At 43.0% G+C, this 15333-nt stretch overlaps 1 protein-coding gene across 2 annotated transcripts in view; it reads left to right on the top strand.

The window, feature by feature from the left end:
* The window catches only part of phf8 (PHD finger protein 8), a 78190-nt gene that overhangs the window by 46966 nt on the left and 15891 nt on the right, over positions 1-15333 (top strand). For both annotated transcript variants that reach the window (XM_072246210.1, XM_072246211.1), the window contains exons 13-17: positions 904-1025; positions 2903-3081; positions 10717-10802; positions 13321-13475; positions 13974-14260. In XM_072246210.1, coding sequence (XP_072102311.1) covers positions 904-1025; positions 2903-3081; positions 10717-10802; positions 13321-13475; positions 13974-14260 — 829 coding nt within the window. The remainder of the gene's footprint in view (positions 1-903; positions 1026-2902; positions 3082-10716; positions 10803-13320; positions 13476-13973; positions 14261-15333) is intronic.

The raw sequence follows: 15333 nt of genomic DNA, 5'->3' as shown, positions 1-15333 counted from the left end.
CATCCTGTCACTTGTATAAATGCTATTCCTTTCTTTCAGTTCCCTTGTCTCCACCACCCCTACTCTCAGGACCAAGCTTTTCATTCCAGAACTAATGAGATGTCCTCCTCATTCAAAGAAAGGGGCTTTCCCTTCTGCACCGTCAACACTGCCCTCACCTGCATCTCTTCTGTTTCGCACATGTCTGCCCTCGCCCCATCCTCCCGCCGCCACACCAGGGATGGGGTTCCTCTTGTCCTCATCTTCCACTCTACCAGCACATAATTCTTTGTGACTTCTGCCATCTCCAATGAGGTCCCACCATCGAGCACGTCTTTCTGCAGGGATCACTCCCTACATGACTCCCTTGTCCACTCGTCCCTACTCACTGATCTCCCTCCTCGCACTTATCCTTGTAAGCGGAAAAAGTGCTACACATGCCTCTATACCTCCTCCCTCAATACCATTCAGGGTCACAAACAGTTCTTCCAGGTGAGGTGACACTTCACCTGCGAGTCTGTTGGATTGATGTGCATTTGTTTAGTTTCAATATCCAGGTACGATTAGTTCTATTTTTCTCATTACTACTTCACTTTGCTTATGAGATGATCTACCTTGAAAGCAAGCCAACTTTATTGCTTATTTATTTGTCATTATTATTATTTTGTTTGTGTTTTTTGTTTCTTTTTATCTGTTGAGGATGCTCACAAGAAAGTGAATCTCAGGGTTGTATATGGTGGCATGTGTGTACTTAGATAATAATTTTACTTTGAACTTCTTGAGCTAAGCTTTTCACTGTATCTCAGAACGTGTGACAGTCCTAAAGCAGTTCCCTTGCTCCGTCCCCATTCTGCTGTGTGTTTTGCCCTGTCCGTGCCACCGCCTCTCCCTCCCTCACCTCCATCTCGTCCTGCCTCCCAACAGTATGACCTGTCCAGTGCCTCGCTGCCGATGGGGACCCTGGAGGGCGAGCTGGCGATGGATGCTTCCGTCAATCTGGATGACAGCAAGCTGCGGTTCGTGCTCTCCAACGGAAAGATAATGAGGTAAGTCCCTGGGCTCTGCTCCCATCTTTAACAGATAAACTTCACCAGCTACTTGGACCTTTTGCCAGGGTTGAAAGTTAGTTTAAAAAAATTTGCTCCACAGTACCACAGAGTAGCTGGCACTTGTAATTGCAACATGACTGTTGACATGGTAAAATATAATGGGACCTAACTCCCATTATATTTTACTATGTCAACAGGCACACCAATTATATTTTACTATGTCAACGGTCACACCGGTTATATTTTACTATGTCAACAGTCACACCGGTTATATTTTACTATGTTAGCAGTCACTCTGCACAGTTACAGATGGTGGCCATTATGTGGTGCCTTGGAGCTGAATTTACGAAATTGGGAATTGCAGGCCGACCTGTCCCCCACCAGACGTGCTTGACGGAAGGTCGTCAAAAGGATGCAACAGGTGTGGGCAGAGGAGTGGCAGATGGAGTTTAATTCGGGCAAGTGTTGGGTGGTGCACTTTGGGAGGTCAAATGCAGTGTGTGATAAACTTCTGAACCCTTCGGAGCGTTGGTGTACAACGGGGAAGAAAGTGGATGGCGCAGATGCCATCATCGGTCGCGGTGTTAAAGTATAAAAGTCTGGAAGTCATGTTCCAGCTCTGTAAAACTAACATTCAGGGTATTGTGTGTAGTTCTGGTCACTGCCACAGGAATGATGCGGAGGGTTTAGAGAGGGGGCAGAAGAGGCTCACGGATGCTTGGGAGTCCTCGTGCAGGATTCCCTAAAAATTAACGTAGGTTGAGCCGCTGGTAAGGATTCATTTGCAGAAGCCTAGAAAATAAATGCAAGGATGTAAAGCTGAGGCTTTATAAGGCATTGGTCAGACTGTATTTGGAGTGTTGTGAGCAGTTTTGGGCCCCTTATCTAAGAAATAATATGCTGGCATTGGAGAGGGTTCAGAGGAGGTTAGTGAGAATTATTCTGGGAAGGAAAGGGGGGATTACGAGGAGCATTTGACAGCTCGGAGCCTGTACTTGCTGGAGTTTAGAAAACTAAGTTGGGGGGGATGGATTTAAGTAAAACCTATCAAATAGAGGTAGAGTAGGTGTGGAGGGGATGTTTCCTGTAGTGGGGGAGTCCAGGGCCAGAAGGCATAGCCTCAGACTAGAGGGACATCCCTTTAGAACAAAGATAAGGAGGAATTTCTTTAGGCAGAGGATGGTAAATCTGTGGGATTTCTTGTCATAGATGTCTACAGATGCCAAACGTTATTGGGTATATTGAAGGTACAGGTTGATAGGTTCCTGATTAATAAAGGCATCAGAGGTTATGGGGTGAAGGCAGGAGGGGTGGTTTGAGAGGGATAATATGTTGGCCATGTTGGAATTGTGGAGCAGGCTCGACGAGTGGAATGGCCTAATTCTGCTCCTGTGTCTCCTATTGTTTAATTTGGGATTGTGTTCAGCACGAACATCATGGATGTGCCACGGAATTAGACAGTTTCCCCTTCAGGAAGAGGCTAGATGGTCTTGGGTTGATTTCTCCAGAGCATCGGAAGCTGAGGGGGAGACCTGAGAGAAGAACTTAAAAATTAAGTAAGGCATAGATGCAGCTGATATCTCTTCTCCCTACTAGGGGACATAGGACATAGGTTTGAGGTGGGAGGTGGGAGGAATTTGAAGGAGATCATCAGGGAAATTTACACCTCATTACCTGTAGGGAAGGGAATTCAGACCATGTGTCATTAATTCAGATTGGCATCAAGGGTCAGCACAGACATGGTGGGCTGATGGGTCTGCTCCTGTGCTGTGGGATGTTCTGTGCTCAAGGGGGAGCTCCCCTCAGTGCCATGTCAGGGAGGGTGGGGGAGTTGTCTGCCCTCTGCCCACGCTGACTGATCTCCCCTCCTGCAGTAACAAGGGGCTGAAGCTGCAGCCGGGCTCGGGCAAGTTCGAGCCACTCTTCGGCATGCTGAAGGGGATGAAGCACTGCGTCAAGGACAACTACGACTACGACTCCGAGGATGACCTGCAGATCGATGAAACCCCACGCAAGGAACGGCGGCTCGTCAGCGCCAGCAAAAAGCTGCTCAGTAAGTTCCTGCGCCTTGCCAAACCCCCAGCCACCCCAGAAATACTGAGGTGCCGCAGAACAGAGGCAGGATTTGATTGGGTTTGGGATTTCTTTTCTTTTTAAATCTTTTTATTAATTATTATTGAAAATCAACAACAGAGAAAAATACATCAAAATAATCAAGATAACATATCCCAATGTAGAATAAGAGTTAAACTATCAACCAGGCTGAACAGTATATCAATAATAATCAAAAAACAAAGTATTAAAGCTTTTTTTTATGGAAAAAAGGAAAGAAAGAAAAAAAAGAACCCCTACTAACTAAAACAGAGAAAACCCCTAATAACTAAAAAAAAGCTGGGGGGAGAACCCATTTGGAGCACAAACCCGGAGCTATGCGCCATACAAGCTTCCATAAAAAAAAGACATCAAACCGCCAACCAAATTCATATAACCAAGCATCAGAAAAGGACCATCTGTATTAACTCAAGTCAAGTGATAATAACGGGCAAAAGAACCCACCTTTTCTCGAAGTCAAATTTAGGATCAAAAGTTCGACTTCTAATTTTTTCCAAACTAAGACATAACATCACCTGAGAGAACCATTGTATCAAAGTGGGAGCAGAGGCATCTCTCCATTTTAATAAAATAGCCCTTCTAGCTAATAATGTGACAAATGCAATTACGCATTGGTCAGATATAGAAGTACCGTGAATATGTTGAGGAATTATACCAAACAAAACTGTCAATTTTTTAGGTTGTAAATTGATTTTTAAAGCTTTAGAGATTGTAGAAAAAATAGATTTCCAAAATTGTTTCAATACAGAACACGACCAAAACATATGTATCAATATAGCTATCTCAGTTTTGCATCTATCACCCTGACTATGTACATTAGGAAATATTTTAGGCAATCTCTCCTTTGTCAAATAATAACCATGTACAATTTTAAATTGAATTAGAGATTGACTGGCACAAATCGAAGAAGAGTTAACCGGCTTCAAAATTCACAACCAATCTTCTGTTATCAAGGTCATATTAAGCTCTCTTTCCAAATCTTGCTTAATCTTAAGTAAAGGATAATTATCCTGTTGTAATAGTAAATTATAAATTTTCCCAATAAAACCTTTCACTAAAGGGTTCATTTTTAAAATAATGTCGAACAGGTCAGAGTCTTGTATATATGGAAAATTACTTAAGTATTCTTGTAAGAAATGTCTGACCTGAAGATATTGCAAAAAATGTGAATATGAGAGAGAGTATTTAGTTACTAATTTCTCAAAGGACATCAATCGACCTTCTTGAAACAGATCCATAAAGGAAAAAATTCCCTTATTCCTCCAAAGAGAAAAGGTAGGATCACTAAGTGAAGGTTTAAATAAATAGTTTCGATAAATTAAACTAAAAAGGTTAAATTTTTTAAGATTAAAAAACTTACGAAATTGGTACCAAATTCGTAATGATTGATTAATCATAGGATTTATATTTAGAATAGAAATTTTGGCTAATTGTACAGGTAAAGGAGCTCCTAATAACGAAGCTAAATGAAATTGTTTCACAATTTTCAATTCCAAATCAACCCAAGATGGTCGTTCCTTTTTATTGGTCCAATATAACCAAGAACACGCATAACGTATATTAACCGCCCAATAATACATTCTTAAATTAGGCAAAGTAAGACCTCCATCCTTTTTTAATTTTTGTAAATGACATTTTCCAATTCTTGGTCTTTTATTATTCCAAACAAAAGATGAAATAATAGAGTCAACCTGATCAAAAAACTTCTTAGTTTAAAAAATAGGAATGTTTTGAAATACATATAAAAATTTTGGTAAAATCATCATTTTAACTGCTTTAATTCGACCTACTAACGAAAGTGTAAGTGGATTCCATCTAGAAAAAAATTGCTTCATAAATTCTACTAAGGGAACTAAATTAGCTCTATAAAGGTCTCCATAATTTTTCGTGATGATAATAGCTAAATATTTAAAAGAATCCATAACTTTTAGAGGAATGTTATATATAGAAGCGGAATCATTTAAAGGAAATAATTCACTTTTATGCAGGTTTAATTTATATCCTGAAAACAATCCAAATTCATTTTAATAATTTCAATAAGCTAGGAATAGATTCTTCGGGATTTGAAACATAAACCAAAAGATCATCCGCATAAAGGGAGATTTTATGAATAGTCCCATTTATAGAAATTCCTTGAATATTTTTAGCTTCACGAAGTGTAATAACCAAGGGTTCCAACATCAAATAACAGAGGACTTAATAGACATCCTTGTCTCGTACCCTGGGAAAGTTGGAAAAAGGGGAATCTACAGTTATTAGTGATAACAGTGGCAGTAGGGCTTTTATATATCAATCTAATCTATTTATTAAAATTAGTACCAAAGCTAAATTTCTCTAAAACTTTAAATAGATATTTCCATTCAACTCTATCAAATGCCTTTTCAGCATCTAGAGAAACAACACATTGGGGAGTCTTAGAGAGGGATGAGTATATAATATTTAACAATCTCCGAGTATTAGAAAAAGAATAGCGGCCTTCTCTAAAACCCGTTTGGTCCTGAGAAATAATTTTAGCTCGTATATTCTCCATCCAATTAGCCATTATTTTTGAAAGAATTTTGGCATCCACATTTAATAATGAAATAGGTCTATATGAAGCACAATCAGTAGGATCTTTATCTTTGTTAAGAATTAAAGAAATAGAAGCTTCATAAAATGTGGAAGGTAACTCTCCTAACAGAAAAGAATCTTTAAGCATTTCCAACATATAAGGAGTAAGCAAATGTTCAAATTTTTTATAAAATCCTACAGTAAAACCATCCAATCCAGGAGCTTTACCAGATTGCATTGAAAGAATAGCTTTCTGAATTTCTTTTTCAGTAAAAGGAGCATCAAGAATTTGTTGATCTTCAACAGATATTCTAGGAAAATCAATCTTTTGTAAAAAGGCATACATATTAGGTCAGCTGGAAACTGAGATTTATAGAGTTCACTGTAATAGTCGAAAAATTTTATTAATATCTTCAGATTACAAGCTAAACTACCATCTCCCTTACGAATCTTTAAAATTTGTCTTTTAGCTCTAACTGCTTTAAGTTGAGATGCTAATAGCTTGTTAACTTTTTATCTCCAAACATATAAAATTGACTTTTTAATTTAAGCAAATTTCTTTCAATAGGATAAGTTAATAGTAAATTATATTGTGATTGAAGTTCAACCCTTTGTTTAAATAAATCAACATTAGGAGAAACTGCATAAGTATTATCCAGATCTTTAATTAGTTTGGAAATTCTATCTAACTCTTGTTTTTGTCTGTTTCTTGAGTTTAGCCAAATAAGATATTATCTGACCTTGCAAATATGCTTTGAGTGTATCCCATATAATCAATTTCAAAACATCTCCCGTATTATTAAAAAGAAAGAAATCTTTTATCTGAACCTCTATAAATTTAACAAAGTCCGAACTTTGTAATAAATTTTCTGGAAAGTGCCAAGGCAACTTTACATTAATAACATCATTTAACTCAAAAGTTAAACTTAAAGGCGCATGATCCGAGACTGCAATAGCATCATATTCACATTTCTGGACTTTGGACAAAAATCGGAAATCAGCTATAAAATAATCAATTCTCGAATATTTATTATGAACATGTGAATAAAAAGAATAATCTCTGTCATCAGGATGTAAAGTTCTCCAGATTTCTATCAAACCATAATCAGTTAAAAAGGAATTAACAAGTGTTGCCGAACGACTCGGAAGCTGCTGATTGGTTGAACTTTTGTCAATCAAAGGGTTTAAACAACAGTTGAAGTCACCTCCCATCAGCAGCATATATTCATTGAAGTCTGGTAATAAACCAAATACATTTTTTTTAAAAAAAGGATCATCTACATTAGGTCCGTATAGATTAACCAGGACAATTTTTCTATTACAAATTGTTCCTTTAATAGTTAAAAATCTACCATTATTATCTGAAACAATGTCTTCTTGAATAAATAAAATATTAGATTTAATAAAAATAGATACTCTCTTTGTTTTATTTTGACAAATAGCATGGTATTGAAGACCCTTCCATGTTTTAAAAAATCTATTTTGATTGCCCGTTCTGATATGTGTTTCTTGAGCAAAAATTATATTGGGCTGGAATCGATTAATAACTTTAAATATCTTCCTTCGCTTAATAGGGTGATTCCAGCCACGTACATTCCAACTAATAATGTTTATCTGTTTAAGTACCATTGGATGTTATTCTTAAAAACACGACAATACACGCATACCATCACGGGCTAATCCAAGATGGCGGTGATGAATATAACCAAATAGAAAACACGCATTCTCCGGAACTCCATAATGGGGAAAAATACAGAAAGTGTGTGTGAAAAAAAAATCCCACGATAAACCCCAAAATACAAAAATACCCCCAAACCTCCCACCATCCCCAAAGAAGGAAATCCAGCAAAAGAGAGAAGAAGCCAGAACGCATCCCCAAGAAAAGAGCGGAATTCCGCGTGCCGCTCAATTTAAATAATGATTAAAAGTTTCTCCTCCCAATTCCCCCCTCCCCCTTACAAAGAAAATATGTAACCTTAAGATAAAAAAGCCCAGCAAAGAAAAAAATGTTTATACTTAATCATTGAAAATAAGCTAAAGAAATGCGAAGACAGTCTCCAAAGATGCCAAAACAATACTATTAACCCAAACAGTTTAATCTCTAAAGAGAGAAAAGCAGCACCATTATTCTTTAACTTACTACCTTATTTAACAAAAGAATTAAAGCTAATTATCTATTACTAAACACTCCATAATATAAGAAAAAAATCTATATAAACTGCAAGCAAACTATCACTTAATTAATAAAGAAAAAGAAAAATAGAAACAGATAATCAAACCAGTTCACAATCTGTCCGCTGTATTAATTCACTCCGTATACTAAACAAAAGTCATTCTTTAGTCAAACCAAGAAGACCACCTCTTCTTTAAGTAGTCCATCGATTAAAAGATATCTTCAGCATACCGAAATCTTCAAAACCTGTTTTCTTTCAGAAAATTTATTCAGAGACTGTAATATCCTTCATGCATCAGCCGATTCCACAATAGAATTGACAAATCCAATGCCACTTGGGGATCTAAGAAAACACGAGGGGTAGAATCTTTAGGAAATAGCCTTAGTTTCGCTGGAGATCTCAAGGATGGAGAAAGAGTTTTTTCGTAAGCGATCTTCATGACCGGAATGAATTTGATCCGTTGTTCCATAACTTCCCATGGATAATCTTCATAAAAACGGATCTCGGAACCATTAAATTTAAAAATTTTCTGTTTTCTTGCACATTTTATGATTTGGTCTTTAACTTTAAAGCGAAGAAAGTTGACTAAAATTGGTCGAGCTTTACCTGACGCAGTGAAAATTCTGTGAGCTCTTTCAATATCGGGAGGCTGAGATAGGATATCCGGGAACAGAGATTGAAACAGATTGGCAAATTAGTCCAATAAATTCCCAGTTTCGGAGCCTTCCTGAAGACCCAGAATACGAATGTTATTTCTACAAGACTTTGCTTCTAAATCGACAATTTTGCATTGAGCCTGTTCCAATTGGGTTGAAATATCCACAATCTGACGTTTCGATTCTTTAAACTCAGTATTCAAGGAAAGAATATTTTCCTCAATGGTCTGTAAACTCTGTCGGAACGACTTCAACTCAGAAGTGTTATTATCCATTTTGTTATCGAGACCCATCAACGTACGTTCCAAATGCTCAGCCCAGACAGGCATATCTTCTGATTTTTCTTTCGAAGTTTTTCCCTTTCCATTGCTGGGTTCAAAAGGCTGTTTTCCACTTCTTAAGGGATACGACATAATGACCACTATTTCCCTCTAAGATCCAGAAAATAAACGTTGAATAATTCAATGTTTAGACTGGGGAAAAGGAGGAATTAAAGGCAGCCACAGAATTTATGTGTTACTCCATTGAGCTACAGGCGGAACTCCCGGGTTTGGGATTTGATTGGGTTTGGATTTCATTGCTTTGGGGATTTGGTATTTGGTTGAGATTTGGGATTTAGGATTTGATTGGTTTGGGATTTGATTGGATTTGAGATTTGGGATTTGTTTGGATTTAGTATTTGATTGGGTTTGGGATTTAATTGTGTCTAGGATTTGTTTGGGATTTGATTGGATTTGAAATTTGGGATTTGATTGGGTTTGGAATTGGATTGGATTTCAGATTTGGAATTTGCTTGGGTTTAAAGTGTGCTTGGATCTGGGATTGTTTGGGATTGGGATTTGATTGGGTCTGGGATTGTTTGGGATTGGGATTTAATTGCACGTGGGGTTTGAATGGATTTAGGATTTGATTGGGATTTATTCAGACAGCAGCATGGGTGGGGGTTTTGTCAGGTGGAAGGCAGGATGGAGTGAATGATGATCAGCTCGTGGACAGAGTTAGTTTTTGTGAGCGTGCCACACGTGTGATTTAAAATGTAGGGAGTTAACAACATCAGGTCTACAAATTGGTTCCGGTTCAGACACTTGGAGAGAAATAGAGTCAGTGTTTGAGACTGAGGCAGTGATGGGGGACTAGACGCGAAAACAACTAAGTGATTTGTCACACAAAAGTCAAAACATACAGTGAAATGCATTGTTTGCATTAACAACCAACACACCCAGGGATGTGCTTGGGGCAGCCTGCAAGGGTCAGCACACATTCCATTCCAACACCAAAGATTTAAAGGTGCACTGAGGGGCACCACAGGTACAATGACAATAGACGGAATTAAACAATGACGCAAATAGGATAGAGTTAGCGGTAGGGCACTGAGGAGTGTGCTAGAACTAAGGGATCTGGGGATGCAGGTCCGTAATTCATTGAAAGTGGTGTCATAGGTAGACAGGGCTGTAAAGAAAGCTTTTGGCACATTGGCCTTCATAAGTCAAAGTATTGAGTACAGGAGATGGGATGTTATGTTGAAGTTGTATAAAACATTGGTGAGGCCTAATTTGGAGTATTGTGTCCAGTTTTGATCACCTACCTCCAGGAAATATGTAAATAAGATTGAAAGAGTGCAGAGAAAATTTACAAGGATGTTGCCAGGACTAGAGGACTAGAGTTATAAGGAAAGATCGAGTAGGTTAGAATGTTACTCCTTGGAAAGAAGAAGATTGGGGGGAGATTTGATAGAGGTATACAAAATTATGAGGGGTATAGATAGGGTAAATGCAAGCAGGCTTTTTCTACTGAGGTTGGGTGGGTCTGCTACCAGAGGTCATGAGGTAAGGGTGAAAGGTAAAAAGTTTAAAGAGAACATGAGGGGGAAACTTCTTCACTCAGAGGGTGGTGAGAGTGGAAGGGGTGCTCGATTTCAATGTTTTAGAGAAGTTTGGATAGGTACATGGATGGTAGGGATATGGGGGGCTATGGTTCCAGCGCAGTTCAATGGGAGTAGGCAACTTAAATGGTTCGGCATGGACTAGATGGGCCAAAGGGCCTGTTTCTGTGCTGTACTTTTATATAGCTCTGTGGGATCTGGGCCAAATGCAGACAAATGGGGCTGTTTCCACTTGGATTGGAAGCATAGGGCCATGAGGCTGTGTGACTGTCTCAGGCCGCGAGCGATTCACGTCTGACACTTCTCCCCTCCAGAGCTGCCCCGTCGATTACCCCGCGCCAGACCCTGCAAAGATCCCACCCGCAAGCGGGAGCCCGGCGAAGTGGACTTCGACATTGTGGTAAGGAACCTCGATTTAAACTCTCTGGGTCAGCCTTGTCCTGGGCGCCCCTCTCAGGCTGGTGCTGAAGATGGAGATTATTTGCAGAGTGGGCATTTATCACCCACCCACTCAACACCAAACTGCCGGCCTTGTAAGACTGGAAGACTGTGACATAAGAGGATTTGGCCCATTCCCTTTCGATAATTTTCCCTCTCAATCCCATTCTCCTGCCTTCTCTCCATTAACCTTTCACACCCTGACTAATCAAGAACCTATCAAGCTCCACTTTAAGTGTACTCAATGACTTGGCCTCCACCACTGCCTGTTTCAAAGGATTTCACAGATGCACCACCCATTGGGTGAAGAAATTGCTCCTCATCTCTGTTCTAAATGAACGTCCCTCTATTCTGAGGCTGTGCCTTCTAGTCATAGACTCCCCCACTATAGGAAGCATCCTCACCTCATCCACTCTATCAGGCCTTTTCAATAGATTTCAATAAGATCCCTCATACAGGCCCAGAGCCATCACCACTTGCTATATGTTAACTGTTTAATTCCCAGGATCATTGTCCTAAACCTTCTGTGGGCCCTCTCCAATTCCAGCACATCCTTTCTTAGTACTGCTCACAGTACTTAAAGTGCAGTCCGACCAATGCCTTATAAAGGCTCAGCATTACATTACATCCTTGCTTTTATACTCTAGTGCTCTTGAAATGAATGCCAACATTGCATTTGCTTGCCTTCCTTACCATCGACTCAACCTGCGAACTAACCTGTGGTGAATCCTGCAGGAGGACTCCCGAGTCCCCATGTACCTCGGCTTTCTGAATTTGGTCCCCAATGAGGAAAGAGACAGTGCCTTTATTCCTGCAGCTACGGTACATGACCATAGACTTCCCTGCACTGTATTCCATCTGCCAGGGAGGCTGTTTTCATGATGCCGTTCATCAGCACGTTCCTGGGCTGAGGAGCAGCGGCCAAAAGAGGACGGTAGCTGTTACATTGCGGCTGGACAAAAGTTTGGTTAGACGGCACTGGGAATATTCTGTACAGCTCTGGCTGCTGCTCTCCAGGAAGGAAGTGGTGCAATATTTCGATCATTCGTTATGTGCCCTTAATATATTTGTATGACATCATTATGGGCTAAGTCATATGACATCACCATTATGTGCCATGTCATATGATGTGGGCGGTCACAGTCTTTCTGTGACCATGATTGTTCTCAGCAAATTTTTCTGCAGAAGTGGTTTGCCATTGCTGCCTTCTGGGCAGTGTCTTTACAAGACAGGTGACCCCAGCCATTGTCAGTACTCTTCAGAGATTGTCTGCCTGGCGTCAGTGATCGCATAACCAGGACTTGTGATCTGCACCAGCTGCTCGTACGACCATCGCCACCTGCTGCCCTGGCTTCACGTGATCCTGATCAGGGGACTCAGCAGGTGCTACACCTTGCCCAAGGGTAACCTGCAGACTAAGGGAGGGAAGGAGTGCCTCACACGTCTCTTGGGAGAAACGTGCCATGAGGGAGTACAAAAGAGACTCTTCAGCCTTGCCCGGAATGGAAGGTCATGGTTATAAGGAGAGATTGGATAGGCTGGATTTGTTCCCACTAGAATGCAGGAGATACAGAACAATTAGCGTTGGAGAAGTGCTTGATGCCTCTGGGCCTGAACTCACTGGCATTTAAAAGAATGAGGGAGCTCTTGTTGAAACTGATTGATTATTAAAAGGCCTAGATGGAGGTATGGGTGGTGGGGTGGAGATATGTCTCTACCAAAGGAGGTGTAAGTCATTCCTTCCCTCTGCTTGCCTCCAGGTCACCCTTGCACAAGTTGTAGCACCCACTTAGCCCCCCTATCGGGGTCATGTGAAGCCATGGGACCAGATGGTGGATGGTCGTATGAGCAGCTGGTGCAGATCACAAGTCCTGGTTATGCAATCACTGACACCAGGCAGGCAATCTCCAAGGAGTATCGACAATGGCTGGTAAAGACACTGCCCAGAAGAAGGCAATGGTAAACCACTTCTGTAGAAAAGTTTGTTAAGAATAATCATTGTCACAGGTAGACCATGATCGCCCACATGATGCTTAAATGATGAGATAGAGCGGACGCAGAGATGATGTTCCAATAGTGGGGGAGTTTGGGACCAGAAGGCATGCCCTCAGAATACAAGGATGTCCCTTTAGAAAGAGATGAGCAGGAATTTCTTTAGCCAGAGAGTGATGAATTCATTCCTATAGACAGCTGTGGAGGCCAAATCATCAGATTGATTTAAAGCAAAGGTTGATAGGTTTTTGATTAGTCAGGACATCAATGATTACAGGCGAGAGAAGGGTTGAGAGGAGTAATAAATCAGCCATGGTGGAATAGCAGAGCAGACGATGGGCTGAATGGACTAATTCTGCTCGTATGGAAAGAGGCCCTTCAGCCTGATTCGTCCTGCCAGCCATGGTGCTGATCTCAGCCTCCCACGAGTCTGCGTTCCTTTTGAATGACTCCGCGTATCCTAACCTCCGCACCCGCTTCCCCCGCAGGAAGACGATTCGTCGGACGAAGACTCGGCCATCGACATCGACATTGACCAGGGGGAGGTGTCAGCCGAGGGTGCGGGGGCTAGCAGTTCTGCTGGCATCCTCGACCTGCTCAAGGCCAGCAAGGAGGTCGGAGCGCTCGAGTACGCCACGCAGAGGTAAAAACTGAGCCGTGCGCCCACGACTGTGTCGTTCTGCGGTTCCGTCACCTCACCGTGCGCTGGTGATGGATCGCTGCCGGAGGGAAAAGGTCCCAGGCGGTGCGAGGGGTGGGAGTGGGGTGTGCGGATACCATTCCAGGGATCTTACTGTGTTAGGATGATGTTAGCATCCGCCACTGACTGTTCTCACTTACCTCTCCCCCCTCTCCCTGTCCTTCCCTTCTCCTCCTCTCACCGTTTCTTCCTTCTCTCACCCTCTCCCCCTCCATTCTCACCCCGATCTCTGACCCACACCGCCCTCTCACCCCCTGCCCTCTACCCTGCTGTCTCCTCCCCGCTCTTCCCTCTCTACCCCTTTTCTAACCCCTCTCTCCCCCTCTCTCCTGCTTTCTCGCCCCCTTCTCTCCTCTCTCCCCCCACCTCTCCCCTCTCCCCCCACCTCTCCCCACCCATACTCACTCTCTCCCCCCCTCATTCCCCCACCTCTCCCCGCAGCCAGCCACCAGCCTCCCCGAGTACTCAGGAGGCCATCCAGGGCATGCTGTGCATGGCCAACCTGCAGTCATCGCCTGGCTCCAGCCTGCAGGCCTGGTGGAGCAGCAGCCAGGAGAGGAATGGCTGCCCATCCTCCGCCGTCCAGGCTAGCGGCAAGAAGGCCAGGGGCCGAGGAGAGCAGCGGCCTGACGCCAGGGGAAGCCCGTCACCCGACAGTCTCGCCAGCGACGATGACAGCTACGATGACCAAGAGAGCCTGGGCGCCTGCTTCAAGGACTCCGATTATGGTGAGGGGGCATTGCCGGGATAGGGCTCTTCGGGAGGGGACACGTAGTGAAGCTCCCTCCTCACTGTTCCATAACACACACCCAGATACTGAGTGAAGTTCCCTCTACACCATCCTATCTCTCTCTCACTCCCGAGGTCAGGCACAGAATGAAGCTCTCTCCACATAGTCCCATCACACGTTCCTAGGGTCAGACAAAGTCAAACACCCTCCACACCACCACTTTGCACACTCCCACGGTCAGACACGGAGCGAAGCTCCCTCTACATCGTCCCATCACGCACTCCTGGGCTCAGACACAGAGCGAAGCTCCCTCCACATTGTCCCATCACACACTCCCGGGGTCAGACACAGAGAGGAGCTGTGCTGACTGAGCTGGGAGAAATCGAGGCAAAACTACTGGATAAAGTTCGTGGAATACTTTGGAGGTGGCTCTAAAAGTCTCTTGAACAACCGAGTGAGTGACGGCGCTGGTGAAGAAACTCGGTGTGCAGTTTTACTGCCGGTTTGGGCTGGGTTTGTTGGCGGCTGCTAACTGCATAGCTCCCAGCTGCGGCCGCTGGCAACTCGCCAGGAAGCCGGTTCGCTCCAAAACCGGAGGCAAACGCCGTCGTTCCCCCCATTGACAGCGGGGTAACGTTCCTCCTCCATTGTTTTTCCTGATTTTCGTCCGGTGTTGGTGCCGAAGCATCTGGAAGGACGTTTCGGCCTCTCCCGGCCTGGGTCTCTGCAAGTCCGACGGAGCTTTTCCTGGCGTCGAGCCAGCGAGGAACTGTCGACTGCAAACTTTCCCGGCCAGTTATTCGACTCGTTCCAGGACTTCTAACCGGCACCGCTGTAGGATTCTCGGACTGGAAAGAGCGCCAGCATGCCGGACCGGTCTCCAGGGAGTCGCGGGCCTTCGGGGAGTTACGCAAGGGCGGCTGCCTCCCCGGCCTCGGACAACGCCCTTTTTCGGTCGGTGAAGGTGGAACGTGGGGTGCAATGTATTTTGCGCCCTGGAATGACACTAGAAAAGTGTACGGAGGCAATGGAGGACCTTGTTGGGAAAGGTGGTATTCTGGCCACCGAGAA

This window comes from Mobula birostris, chromosome 29 (genome assembly GCF_030028105.1).
Source record: "Mobula birostris isolate sMobBir1 chromosome 29, sMobBir1.hap1, whole genome shotgun sequence".
Taxonomy (NCBI): domain Eukaryota; kingdom Metazoa; phylum Chordata; class Chondrichthyes; order Myliobatiformes; family Myliobatidae; genus Mobula; species Mobula birostris.
This window is presented reverse-complemented; position numbering and strand designations above follow the sequence as displayed.